Source organism: Oncorhynchus keta, chromosome 1, assembly GCF_023373465.1.
Source record: "Oncorhynchus keta strain PuntledgeMale-10-30-2019 chromosome 1, Oket_V2, whole genome shotgun sequence".
NCBI classification, from domain to species: Eukaryota; Metazoa; Chordata; class Actinopteri; order Salmoniformes; family Salmonidae; genus Oncorhynchus; species Oncorhynchus keta.
Genome location: NC_068421.1, coordinates 95,457,654 through 95,472,653, shown reverse-complemented (window position 1 = coordinate 95,472,653; position 15,000 = coordinate 95,457,654). Strand labels below are relative to the sequence as shown.

General features: G+C 44.7%; 1 protein-coding gene across 1 annotated transcript in view; it reads right to left on the bottom strand.

Annotated features, from left to right (window-relative positions):
* Positions 1–15,000, bottom strand: part of LOC118376826 (unconventional myosin-VIIa-like) — a 109,296-nt gene that overhangs the window by 36,671 nt on the left and 57,625 nt on the right. Inside the window, exons 29-33 of the mRNA XM_052467409.1 lie at positions 12,777–12,896; positions 8,065–8,238; positions 7,533–7,760; positions 535–702; positions 40–157 (exon numbers count right to left, since the gene is read on the bottom strand). Of these exons, the coding sequence (XP_052323369.1) occupies positions 40–157; positions 535–702; positions 7,533–7,760; positions 8,065–8,238; positions 12,777–12,896 (808 nt within the window). The remainder of the gene's footprint in view (positions 1–39; positions 158–534; positions 703–7,532; positions 7,761–8,064; positions 8,239–12,776; positions 12,897–15,000) is intronic.

The following is a 15,000-nucleotide window of genomic DNA, read 5'->3' as shown; positions in this document are numbered from 1 at the left end:
TTTTTTTTTTTTTTTTTAAGTGATTTTTTTTTTTTATACCTGATAACTTTGCGGCCTCGAAGAACCTGGAGAAGAACAAAGGCCACTTCTGTCGAGCGTAGTCCACCACCTCGGCCTTCACACCCGCCGCTTTCTGCCTGGAGTTGATATATGGACCCTGGTGTATGACAGACCGAGCAGAGGAACATCAGAAGACGCTACACAGTTGGATAAAACATTGTCTTGTCGCACAGTGGAGAAGGAACCAATCATATGAATTTCATACAACTGCTCTCTATCGTCAGCAAGGACCTTACAAAAAAAAATGGCCTGTTAATAAGTCATGTCCAGGGTTCGTATCATTCTATTTTAAATTCACCCTCTTTCACGAGGAACATTTAAACTGGAAATCTAATTCACCTGCTGAATTGACTGGATTGAAAGTGGAATTGAAACACAACCCCCCATTAATGAGTGATCTAACTCGTGTTTTTGTCCTTACATGTGTATTTTCCTGAATTGTTCAAATAAACACAAATGATTCAGTCAACTGACCTGAGCATGGGCAGTGCTGACCATCTGAAGCCATTTGTCCTGAGTCTTGGCCTCCAGAAGAGAAGAGTTAATGCAGTCCTGAACTACAGTCTTAGCGTTGTCAAGACTACAGTCTGATCCATACTGAACGTAGAAGTGTTTAGCTGACAGCTGGACTATATCGTCATCCTGGAGAGAAAGGACATTAGAAGAGAAAGGAGATTAGAAGAGAAAGGACATTAGGAGAGAAAGGACATTAGAAGAGAAAGGACATTAGAAGAGAAAGGACATTAGAAGAGAAAGGAGATTAGAAGAGAAAGGACATTAGAAGAGAAAGGACATTAGGAGAGAAAGGACATTATAAGAGAAAGGACATTAGAAGAGAAAGGACATTAGAAGAGAAAGGACATTAGAAGAGAAAGGACATTAGAAGAGAAAGGACATTAGAAGAGAAAGGACATTAGAAGAGAATGGACATTAGAAGAGAAAGGACATTAGAAGAGAAAGGACATTAGAAGAGAAAGGACATTAGAAGAGAAAGGAGATTAGAAGAGAAAGGACATTAGGAGAGAAAGGACATTAGAAGAGAAAGGACATTAGAAGAGAAAGGAGATTAGAAGAGAAAGGACATTAGAAGAGAAAGGACATTAGAAGAGAAAGGACATTAGAAGAGAAAGGACATTAGAAGAGAAAGGACATTAGAAGAGAAAGGACATTAGAAGAGAAAGGACATTAGAAGAGAAAGGACATTAGAAGAGAAAGGACATTAGAAGAGAATGGAGATTAGAAGAGAAAGGACATTAGAAGAGAAAGGACATTAGAAGAGAAAGGACATTAGAAGAGAAAGGACATTAGAAGAGAAAGGACATTAGAAGAGAAAGGACATTAGAAGAGAAAGGACATTAGAAGAGAAAGGACATTAGAAGAGAATGGACATTAGAAGAGAAAGGACATTAGAAGAGAAAGGACATTAGAAGAGAAAGGACATTAGAAGAGAAAGGACATTAGAAGAGAAAGGAGATTAGAAGAGAAAGGACATTAGGAGAGAAAGGACATTAGAAGAGAAAGGACATTAGAAGAGAAAGGACATTAGAAGAGAAAGGACATTAGAAGAGAAAGGACATTAGGAGAGAAAGGACATTAGAAGAGAAAGGACATTAGGAGAGAAAGGACATTAGAAGAGAAAGGACATTAGAAGAGAAAGGACATTAGAAGAGAATGGAGATTAGAAGAGAAAGGACATTAGAAGAGAAAGGACATTAGGAGAGAAAGGACATTATAACAGAAAGGACATTAGAAGAGAAAGGAGATTAGAAGAGAAAGGACATTAGAAGAGAAAGGAGATTAGAAGAGAAAGGACATTAGAAGAGAAAGGAGATTAGAAGAGAAAGGACATTAGGAGAGAAAGGACATTAGGAGAGAAAGGACATTAGAAGAGAAAGGACATTAGGAGAGAAAGGACATTAGAAGAGAAAGGACATTAGAGAGAAAGGACATTAGAAGAGAAAGGACATTAGAAGAGAAAGGACATTAGAAGAGAAAGGACATTAGAAGAGAATGGACATTAGAAGAGAAAGGACATTAGAAGAGAAAGGACATTAGAAGAGAAAGGACATTAGAAGAGAAAGGACATTAGAAGAGAATGGACATTAGAAGAGAAAGGACATTAGAAGAGAAAGGACATTAGAAGAGAAAGGACATTAGAAGAGAAAGGACATTAGAAGAGAATGGACATTAGAAGAGAAAGGACATTAGAAGAGAAAGGACATTAGAAGAGAATGGAGATTAGAAGAGAAAGGACATTAGAAGAGAAAGGACATTAGAAGAGAAAGGACATTAGAAGAGAAAGGACATTAGGAGAGAAAGGACATTATAACAGAAAGGACATTAGAAGAGAAAGGACATTAGAAGAGAAAGGACATTAGAAGAGAAAGGACATTAGAAGAGAAAGGACATTAGGAGAGAAAGGACATTAGAAGAGAAAGGACATTAGAAGAGAAAGGACATTAGAAGAGAAAGGACATTAGAAGAGAAAGGACATTAGAAGAGAAAGGACATTAGAAGAGAAAGGACATTAGAAGAGAAAGGACATTAGAAGAGAAAGGACATTAGAAGAGAAAGGACATTAGAAGAGAAAGGACATTAGGAGAGAAAGGACATTATAACAGAAAGGACATTAGAAGAGAAAGGACATTAGAAGAGAAAGGACATTAGAAGAGAAAGGACATTAGAAGAGAATGGACATTAGAAGAGAAAGGACATTAGGAGAGAAAGGACATTAGAAGAGAAAGGACATTAGAAGAGAAAGGACATTAAGTTCAAGTTTTTTTTTTTAAACTACTTTTGCCGATTTCTGTTAGAAGTTGAAAACGTGTCTTTTGCTTAGGAAGATATGACCTATACACCGGTAACGAAGACTGAAATGGGGTGGAAGCCGAAATAAATCCCATGACTGAAACTTGAGTTGATCTCAGATCATCTGTCTGGTTTCATTTAATAACACCATTACATGACTAGGTAAATAGATCAACTATTGTCTATGATAACACCATCACATGACTAGGTAAATAGATCAACTATTGTCTATAATAACACCATTACATGACTAGGTAAATAGATCAACTATTGTCTATGATAACACCATCACATGACTAGGTAAATAGATCAACTATTGTCTATGATAACACCATCACATGACTAGGTAAATAGATCAACTATTGTCTATAATAACACCATTACATTACTAGGTAAATAGATCAACTATTGTCTATAATAACACCATCACATGACTAGGTAAATAGATAAACTATTGTCTATAATAACACCATCACATGACTAGGTAAATAGATAAACTATTGTCTATAATAACACCATTACATTACTAGGTAAATAGATCAACTATTGTCTATAATAACACCATCACATGACTAGGTAAATAGATCAACTATTGTCTATGATAACACCATCACATGACTTGGTAAATAGATCAACTATTGTCTGGTTTAGCTTAATTAACAACATTACATGACTAGGTAAATAGAATAACTATTCTACTATGGAGTTGTCTGGTTTAGCCTGATTAACACCATTACATGGCAGAAAGAGCAGTAGTGGAAAGTTACATTGTAGATGCTTTGAATGACTACCAGCAGCTACCAGCAGCTACAGTCGGCTTCACACTGCTGTCTGAGTTGAATGACTACCAGCAGCTACCAGCAGCTACAGTCGGCTTCACACCACTGTCTGAGTTGAATGACTACCAGCAGCTACAGTCGGCTTCACACCACTGTCTGAGTTGAATGACTACCAGCAGCTACCAGCAGCTACAGTCGGCTTCACACTGCTGTCTGAGTTGAATGACTACCAGCAGCTACCAGCAGCTACAGTCGGCTTCACACCGCTGTCTGAGTTGAATGACTACCAGCAGCTACCAGCAGCTACAGTCGGCTTCACACCGCTGTCTGAGTTGAATGACTACCAGCAGCTACCAGCAGCTACAGTCGGCTTCACACTGCTGTCTGAGTTGAATGACTACCAGCAGCTACCAGCAGCTACAGTCGGCTTCACACCGCTGTCTGAGTTGAATGACTACCAGCAGCTACCAGCAGCTACAGTCGGCTTCACACTGCTGTCTGAGTTGAATGACTACCAGCAGCTACAGTCGGCTTCACACCACTGTCTGAGTTGAATGACTACTAGCAGCTACCAGCAGCTACAGTCGGCTTCACACCACTGTCTGAGTTGAATGACTACCAGCAGCTACCAGCAGCTACAGTCGGCTTCACAACGCTGTCTGAGTTGAATGACTACCAGCAGCTACCAGCAGCTACAGTCGGCTTCACACCGCTGTCTGAGTTGAATGACTACCAGCAGCTACAGTCGGCTTCACACCACTGTCTGACTTGAATGACTACCAGCAGCTACCAGCAGCTACAGTCGGCTTCACACCGCTGTCTGAGTTGAATGACTACCAGCAGCTACCAGCAGCTACAGTCGGCTTCACACCACTGTCTGAGTTGAATGACTACCAGCAGCTACCAGCAGCTACAGTCGGCTTCACACCGCTGTCTGAGTTGAATGACTACCAGCAGCTACAGTCGGCTTCACACCACTGTCTGAGTTGAATGACTACCAGCAGCTACCAGCAGCTACAGTCGGCTTCACACCGCTGTCTGAGTTGAATGACTACCAGCAGCTACAGTCGGCTTCACACCGCTGTCTGAGTTGAATGACTACTAGCAGCTACCAGCAGCTACAGTCGGCTTCACACCGCTGTCTGAGTTGAATGACTACCAGCAGCTACCAGCAGCTACAGTCGGCTTCACACCGCTGTCTGAGTTGAATGACTACCAGCAGCTACCAGCAGCTACAGTCGGCTTCACACCGCTGTCTGAGTTGAATGACTACCAGCAGCTACAGTCGGCTTCACACCGCTGTCTGAGTTGAATGACTACTAGCAGCTACCAGCAGCTACAGTCGGCTTCACACAGCTGTCTGAGTTGAATGACTACCAGCAGCTACCAGCAGCTACAGTCGGCTTCACACCGCTGTCTGAGTTGAATGACTACCAGCAGCTACAGTCGGCTTCACACCGCTGTCTGAGTTGAATGACTACCAGCAGCTACAGTCGGCTTCACACCGCTGTCTGAGTTGAATGACTACCAGCAGCTACCAGCAGCTACAGTCGGCTTCACACCGCTGTCTGAGTTGAATGACTACCAGCAGCTACCAGCAGCTACAGTCGGCTTCACACCACTGTCTGAGTTGAATGACTACCAGCAGCTACAGTCGGCTTCACACCGCTGTCTGAGTTGAATGACTACCAGCAGCTACAGTCGGCTTCACACCACTGTCTGAGTTGAATGACTACCAGCAGCTACCAGCAGCTACAGTCGGCTTCACACCACTGTCTGAGTTGAATGACTACCAGCAGCTACAGTCGGCTTCACACCGCTGTCTGAGTTGAATGACTACCAGCAGCTACAGTCGGCTTCACACCACTGTCTGAGTTGAATGACTACCAGCAGCTACAGTCGGCTTCACACCGCTGTCTGAGTTGAATGACTACCAGCAGCTACCAGCAGCTACAGTCGGCTTCACACCACTGTCTGAGTTGAATGACTACCAGCAGCTACAGTCGGCTTCACACCACTGTCTGAGTTGAATGACTACCAGCAGCTACAGTCGGCTTCACACCACTGTCTGAGTTGAATGACTACCAGCAGCTACCAGCAGCTACAGTCGGCTTCACAACGCTGTCTGAGTTGAACATAACATAACATAACATAACACAGCATAACACAGCATAACACAACATAACACAGCATAACACAGCATAACACAACACAACACAACACAACACAACACAGCATAACACAACATAACACAACACACACAACACAACACAACACAGCATAACATAACACAGCATAACACAGCATAATTTTTTATTTATTTACATTTTTTACCTTTATTTAACCAGGCAAGTCAGTTAAGAACACATTCTTATTTTCAATGACGGCCTGGGAACAGCAGGTTAACTGCCTGTTCAGGGGCAGAACGACAGATTTGTACCTTGTCAGCTCGGGGATATGAACTTGTAACCTTTCGGTTACTAGTCCAACGCTCTAACCACTAGGCTTCACACCGCTGCCGCCCCAGAACAGAAAAACATGTATATATTTGAGGATACATTTATTTGGTAATATATTTAGTTAAACAGACATGCTTCTGTCTGTATACGGTGATGTTATCTCCAATTCTCCATCCATTTAACCATTTATTTTTTTAAAGAAAACTCTGTTTTTGCCGCTGGCTTTCGTGAGATTTACACGTGACCTTGTCAGAGGTAGCCCTTTCGTAAAGTGGTCCTTCGAGCCGGATAAATCAACGACCTTACAGTGATGTTTCACTGTGTATACTAGGGCAGATCCCATTTAGTCTTCTGTTGGATTGTTTGGTCGACCAAGATTTTTTTTAGTCGAGCAGTAAAAAAATAAAATAATAATAATAATAATAATAAATAATAATAAAAAAAATACCCTGTTTGACACGTAATATTCACGCAGCGCTTGTTCCTTACCTTCGTTTTCTTGATATCCAGTATTTTCTACGACTAGACAAATGTATTCCTCACATCTGACTTCCGTTTTACCTCCCGAGCAACTAGTATCCCCCCCATTTCGAGTTTGGTCGCGTCCTCTGCACCCTTTGCTGTGTCACACGTGTTACAGTGTTCAGAGTTTGATATAACCAATTTATTGATGCGATAATGATATGCCATAGGTCAGGTACTATTGGTCACGTGCATGTGATGCATACATGTGTCACGTAGAGAGATTTGTGGATTTAACAAGTGACACCTTCTGTAGCACAGTTGGTAGAGCATGGCGCTTGTAACAGGGTAGTGGGTTCGATCCCCGGGACCACCCATACGTAGAATGTATGCACACATGACTGTAATTTGGATAAAAGCGTCTGCTAAATGGCATATATTATATTATATTATTATTATTATTATTATTATTATTATTATTATATTATTATATTAAGGGATCATAGCTTTCACCTGGATTCAGCTGGTCAGTCTGTGTTGTGGAAAGAGCAGGTGTTCTTAATGTTTTGTGTACTCGGTGTAAATCACGGTAGTTATACCCTGCATCCCAAATGGCCCCTATTCCCTTTATAGTGCCAATAGGGCCCTGGTCAAAAGTAGTGCACTATATAGGGAATAGGGTGGTATTTGGAACGCCGGCATAGCCAGACAGAGCATTACCTACCTTCTCACACTGCTCCTCTATAGACCATGGTAAATGTTCCAAACGGTTCTTGGAGACGTACCGTATACGAACCAGTGACATAGATCACTTGACTTCAAGACTTGACTGTAGGGTAAGATGCTAATCTTGGGTCAGTTCTGAATTTTCCCCACTAATTGTGAGAGTCAGGATTGGGGGAGTGAAAGCTGTTCCTAGATCTGTACCTAGGGGGGAAAACGTAACCCCAGAGCATTACGTCACCTTGTCACACTTGTACTCTCCGAAGCGTAGTCCCCTGATGATCTGTCTGTAGATGAGGTCTGTGCTGACGGAGTCCTCTTTACAGTCATGCCAGGGGGTGAAGATCTCCTTTCTGTAGTAGAGTCGCCAGGGGGCGTGCTGCTCCTGCCCACCCTTCCGTTTCACTTCCTGTTCGCACTGGGAGATGGCGTCCATCACGTGCTCCCGCCCGCTGCCCAGCGACCACACCTGGAGTGGGGGGGGGGGGCAACAGACACCTCATTGACATTACACTAAACACATACCAACACTAAGAACCCTGTCACAGTGGTCTACCAGACAGTTTCTCAATTCCAAATCGGCCCCCAGTCTCTAGACGCTCCTTTAGATCGGAAGAGGTCAGCAATACGGCCAAAATGTAATCCGACCTATCGGAAGGCAAAGGTGAAGCCCGTGCCATATCGCTTACACCTTCGGATGTACAGGAGGGGCCTAAGGGTCGAATTCAGGGTGTCTCAAATACCTTTCTGGAAGTAGAGGTCAGAGTGCTTACCTTTTCATAGAGAGCCACGTAGAGAGAGAAGCCGAAGGTGTCTTTGAGGGAGACCTTCTCAGAGAGTAACTGGCAGATCTCCTTGGAGGTGGAGGAGGAGTCTACAGGCAGGCTGATGGTACGACTGTCCATCAGGGTCACAGACACCGCAATGGGCTTCTTAGACTTGGTCGCCTGTCAGTCACCACAAACACAGGTCAGAGGTCATAGGTTGGATTAGAGAAAAACTACAGAAGAACTACAAAACATTTAAACAAAATTGGGATCGTTAAGAAAAGAACCCTGAACGAACTGAAACCCTTTTTTTGTTTATGTATTTATTCCACCACAATATTCAAATCACAGTGAAGTTATCACCAAACTACCACTAACAGGCCCCAAACTACCACTAACAGGCCCCAAACTACCACTAACACAGGCCCCAAACTACCACTAACAGGCCCCAAACTACCACTAACAGGCCCCAACTAACAGGCCCCAAACTACCACTAACAGGCCCCAAACTACCACTAACAGGTCCCGATCACCAAACTACCACTAACAGGTCCCCAAACTACCACTAACAGGCCCCAAACTACCACCAACAGGCCCCAAACTACCACTAACAGGTCCCGATCACCAAACTACCACTAACAGGCCCCAAACTACCACTAACAGGCCCCAAACTACCACTACCACTAACAGGCCCCAAACTACCACTAACAGGTCCCAAACTACCACTAACAGGTCCCGATCACCAAACTACCACTAACAGGCCCCAAACTACCACTAACAGGCCCCAAACTACCACTAACAGGCCCCGATCACCAAACTACCACTAACAGGCCCCAAACTACCATAACAGGTCCCAAACTACCACTAACAGGTCCCAAACTACCACTAACAGGTCCCAAACTACCACTAACAGGCCCAAACTACCATAACAGGTCCCAAACTACCACTAACAGGACCCAAACTACCACTAACAGGCCCCAAACTACCACTAACAGGTCCCGATCACCAAACTACCACTAACAGGCCCCAAACTACCACTAACAGGCCCCAAACTACCACTAACAGGTCCTGATCACCAAACTACCACTAACAGGTCCCAAACTACCACTAACAGGCCCCAAACTACCACCAACAGGCCCCAAACTACCACTAACAGGCCCCAAACTACCACTAACAAGTCCCGATCACCAAACTACCACTAACAGGCCCCAAACTACCACTAACAGGCCCCAAATTACACTAACAGGTCCCAAACTACCACTAACAGGTCCCGATCACCAAACTACCACTAACAGGTCCCGATCACCAAACTACCACCAACAGGCCCCAAACTACCACTAACAGGTCCCGATCACCAAACTACCACTAACAGGCCCCAAACTACCACTAACAGGCCCCAAACTACCACTACCACTAACAGGCCCCAAACTACCACTAACAGGTCCCAAACTACCACTAACAGGTCCCGATCACCAAACTACCACTAACAGGCCCCAAACTACCACTAACAGGCCCCAAACTACCACTAACAGGCCCCGATCACCAAACTACCACTAACAGGCCCCAAACTACCACTAACAGGTCCCAAACTACCACTAACAGGTCCCAAACTACCACTAACAGGCCCCAAACTACCATAACAGGTCCCAAACTACCACTAACAGGACCCAAACTACCACTAACAGGCCCCAAACTACCACTAACAGGTCCCGATCACCAAACTACCACTAACAGGCCCCAAACTACCACTAACAGGCCCCAAACTACCACTAACAGGTCCTGATCACCAAACTACCACTAACAGGTCCCAAACTACCACTAACAGGCCCCAAACTACCACCAACAGGCCCCAAACTACCACTAACAGGCCCCAAACTACCACTAACAAGTCCCGATCACCAAACTACCACTAACAGGCCCCAAACTACCACTAACAGGCCCCAAATTACACTAACAGGTCCCAAACTACCACTAACAGGTCCCGATCACCAAACTACCACTAACAGGCCCCAAACTACCACTAACAGGTCCCAAACTACCACTAACAAGTCCCGATCACCAAACTACCACTAACAGGTCCCCAAACTACCACTAACAGGCCCCAAACTACCACTAACAGGCCCCAAACTACCACTAACAGGCCCCGATCACCAAACTACCACTAACAGGCCCCAAACTACCATAACAGGTCCCAAACTACCACTAACAGGTCCCAAACTACCACTAACAGGTCCCAAACTACCACTAACAGGCCCCAAACTACCATAACAGGTCCCAAACTACCACTAACAGGACCCAAACTACCACTAACAGGCCCCAAACTACCACTAACAGGTCCCGATCACCAAACTACCACTAACAGGCCCCAAACTACCACTAACAGGCCCCAAACTACCACTAACAGGTCCTGATCACCAAACTACCACTAACAGGTCCCAAACTACCACTAACAGGCCCCAAACTACCACCAACAGGCCCCAAACTACCACTAACAGGCCCCAAACTACCACTAACAAGTCCCGATCACCAAACTACCACTAACAGGCCCCAAACTACCACTAACAGGCCCCAAATTACACTAACAGGTCCCAAACTACCACTAACAGGTCCCGATCACCAAACTACCACTAACAGGCCCCAAACTACCACTAACAGGTCCCAAACTACCACTAACAAGTCCCGATCACCAAACTACCACTAACAGGTCCCCAAACTACCACTAACAGGTCCCAAACTACCACTAACAGGTCCCAAACTACCACTAACAGGTCCCAAACTACCACTAACAGGCCCCAAACTACCATAACAGGCCCCAAACTACCACTAACAGGTCCCGATCACCAAACTACCACTAACAGGCCCCAAACTACCACTAACAGGCCCCAAACTACCACTAACAGGTCCTGATCACCAAACTACCACTAACAGGTCCCAAACTACCACTAACAGGCCCCAAACTACCACCAACAGGCCCCAAACTACCACTAACAGGCCCCAAACTACCACTAACAAGTCCCGATCACCAAACTACCACTAACAGGCCCCAAACTACCACTAACAGGCTCCAAATTACACTAACAGGTCCCAAACCACCACTAACAGGTCCCGATCACCAAACTACCACTAACAGGCCCCAAACTACCACTAACAGGTCGCAAACTACCACTAACAAGTCCCGATCACCAAACTACCACTAACAGGTCCCCAAACTACCACTAACAGGTCCCAAACTACCACTAACAGGTCCCAAACTACCACTAACAAGTCCCGATCACCAAACTACCACTAACAGGTCCCCAAACTACCACTAACAGGTCCCAAACTACCACTAACAGGTCCCAAACTACCACTAACAGGTCCCAAACTACCACTAACAGGTCCCAAACTACCACTAACAAGTCCTGATCACCAAACTACCACTAACAGGTCCCCAAACTACCACTAACAGGCCCCAAACTACCACTAACAGGTCCCAAACTACCACTAACAGGTCCCAAACTACCACTAACAAGTCCCGATCACCAAACTACCACTAACAGGTCCCCAAACTACCAGTAACAGGCCCCAAACTACCACTAACAGGCCCCAAACTACCACTAACAGGTCCCAAACTACCACTAACAAGTCCCGATCACCAAACTACCACTAACAGGCCCCAAACTACCACTAACAGGCCCCAAACTACCACTAACAGGTCCCAAACTACCACTAACAGGTCCCAAACTACCACCAACAGGTCCCCAAACTACCACTAACAGGCCCCAAACTACCACTAACAGGCCCCAAACTACCACTAACAGGTCCCAAACTACCACTAACAGGCCCCAAACTACCACTAACAGGTCCCGGTCACCAAACTACCACTAACAGGCCCCAAACTACCACTAACAGGTCCCGATCACCAGACTACCACTAACAGGCCCCAAACTACCACTAACAGGTCCCGATCACCAAACTACCACTAACAGGCCCCAAACTACCACTAACAGGACCCAAACTACCACTAACAGGCCCCAAACTACCACTAACAGGCCCCAAACTACCACTAACAGGTCCCAAACTACCACTAACAGGCCCCAAACTACCACTAACTGAATTGGCAAGATGGAATTGGCAAGGTGGAATTGGCAAGGTGGAATTGGCAAGGTGGAATTGGCAAGATGGAATTGGCAAGGTGGAATTGGCAAGGTGGAATTGGCAAAGTGGAATTGAGCAACAGTGGCAGTACAGGTGCATTGCTGAACCATCTGAAAAGGGAGGCGCCGTGAGACCCCAATCAGTTGCTGGCAGCAGTACCATTATGGGTGGAGTGAAAAAAAATCACACCGCTGATTACAGAAATGATATGCAACTATTGTCAAATGGTAGAGGATGTCTGCTTCAGTGCCCTTATGGCATATCAAGAACCAGACTACGAGATGTTGAAAAACCGTGACGACCCCGGCCCGGAGAAAGTGTACAAAGAACGAGCTCCTCAACATCATACATCACTGCAACGAGTCATCACATTGATGAGAAGTGGGACATGAAGTCCCATGTACTGACCACTGAGAACATGTAAGAGAGGCACACAGCAGAGAACCCTAAAACGGCATTAAATACCATTGTTGCTGATTGGGTTGAGGGACAGCAGTAATAATCAATGGCTGTTTGAAACATCAAGATTTTAAAATATATATATATATATAAATAAAAAGATATCCCTAGTTCCCTCTCACCTCTAGTTCCAGCCAGCTCGGAGGCTCTCCTCTAACCCCATTGGCTACGGTGCGTCTCAGTCTCTTGGCACAGTAGGGGGCGTAGCCCATCGGGCCGAAGCGGATGAAGCTCTGAAGGAACTGTAGGAAGGGAGAGAGAGTGAGTGATCAGTCGATGTAGGACCTTATTGATCTAGACTATATCATGCACGGGTCCATTCAGAGTTGTGATAATGCATGGGTCCATTCAGAGTTGTGATAATGCATGGGTCCATTCAGAGTTGTGATAATGCATGGGTCCATTCAGAGTTGTGATAATGCATGGGTCCATTCAGAGTTGTGATAATGCATGGGTCCATTCAGAGTTGTGATAATGCATGGGTCCATTCAGAGTTGTGATAATGCATGGGTCCATTCAGAGTTGTGATAATGCATGGGTCCATTCAGAGTTGTGATAATGCATGGGTCCATTCAGAGTTGTGATAATGCATGGGTCCATTCAGAGTTGTGATAATGCATGGGTCCATTCAGAGTTGTGATAATGCATGGGTCCATTCAGAGTTGTGATAATGCATGGGTCTATTCAGAGTTGTGATAATGCATGGGTCCATTCAGAGTTGTGATAATGCATGGGTCCATTCAGAGTTGTGATAATGCATGGGTCCATTCAGAGTTGTGATAATGCATGGGTCCATTCAGAGGTGTGATAATGCATGGGTCCATTCAGAGGTGTGATAATGCATGGGTCCATTCAGAGTTGTGATAATGCATGGGTCCATTCAGAGTTGTGATAATGCACGGGTCCATTCAGAGGTGTGATAATGCATGGGTCTATTCAGAGTTGTGATAATGCATGGGTCCATTCAGAGCTGTGATAATGCATGGGTCCATTCAGAGTTGTGATCATGCATGGGTCCATTCAGAGTTGTGATAATGCATGAGTCCACTCAGAGTTGTGATAATGCATGGGCTCATTCAGAGTTGTGATAATGCATGGGTCCATTCAGAGTTGTGATAATGCATGGGTCCATTCAGAGTTGTGATAATGCATGGGTCCATTCAGAGTTGTGATAATGCATGGGTCCATTCAGAGTTGTGATAATGCATGGGTCCATTCAGAGTTGTGATAATGCATGGGCTCATTCAGAGTTGTGATAATGCATGGGTCCATTCAGAGTTGTGATAATGCATGGGTCCATTCAGAGTTGTGATAATGCATGGGCTCATTCAGAGTTGTGATAATGCATGGGTCCATTCAGAGTTGTGATAATGCATGGGTCCATTCAGAGTTGTGATAATGCATGGGCTCATTCAGAGTTGTGATAATGCATGGGTCCATTCAGAGTTGTGATAATGCATGGGCTCATTCAGAGTTGTGATAATGCATGGGCTCATTCAGAGTTGTGATAATGCATGGGTCCATTCAGAGTTGTGATAATGCATGGGCCCATTCAGAGTTGTGATAATGCATGGGTCCATTCAGAGTTGTGATAATGCATGGGCTCATTCAGAGTTGTGATAATGCATGGGTCCATTCAGAGTTGTGATAATGCATGGGTTCATTCAGAGTTGTGATAATGCATGGGTCCATTCAGAGTTGTGATAATGCATGGGTCCATTCAGAGTTGTGATAATGCATGGGCTCATTCAGAGTTGTGATAATGCATGGGTCCATTCAGAGTTGTGATAATGCATGGGTAACTCAGACTTTACGTAAATCATTCACTAACCTGGTTTCCACCCAACCTTTTTAAGCGAGTAAATTACAAATGGAATAAAAACAAAGGTCACAACGTGCCTGATGGAAACAGCAAATTTGCCTGTAAACTTTCCAACCACACGTCAACTTAACAAAACGCGCTCGACAAGGTGAGATACTTTTGTGTCGGTAAAATTAGTAATGCGAGAAGTGGAGGTGGAAATGGCTTTTATGCAGAAATATTGATATAATAACCATCACATCGAAGTAAACTTGGAGTTACGCGATGATATGGTGTGTGGTCCTCCCACTACGACTCAGGGAAACCAAGAAGTTTATTAGGGCTACAGATAAAATAAGTTAAGATCAACTTCACAGGGTGGAGAAAGTGCACGTTGACGAGCTTGACGCTCCTCTCCAATAAATATTGAGGGTCTTATTCTGGTGACACGATGATCCATGCTGGGCTGCCGTTTGACTAATGTAACCAATCTCACTTTTCTGTCCATAATAATCCAACTATGTAGGCTAGCCGACCCGCACTGA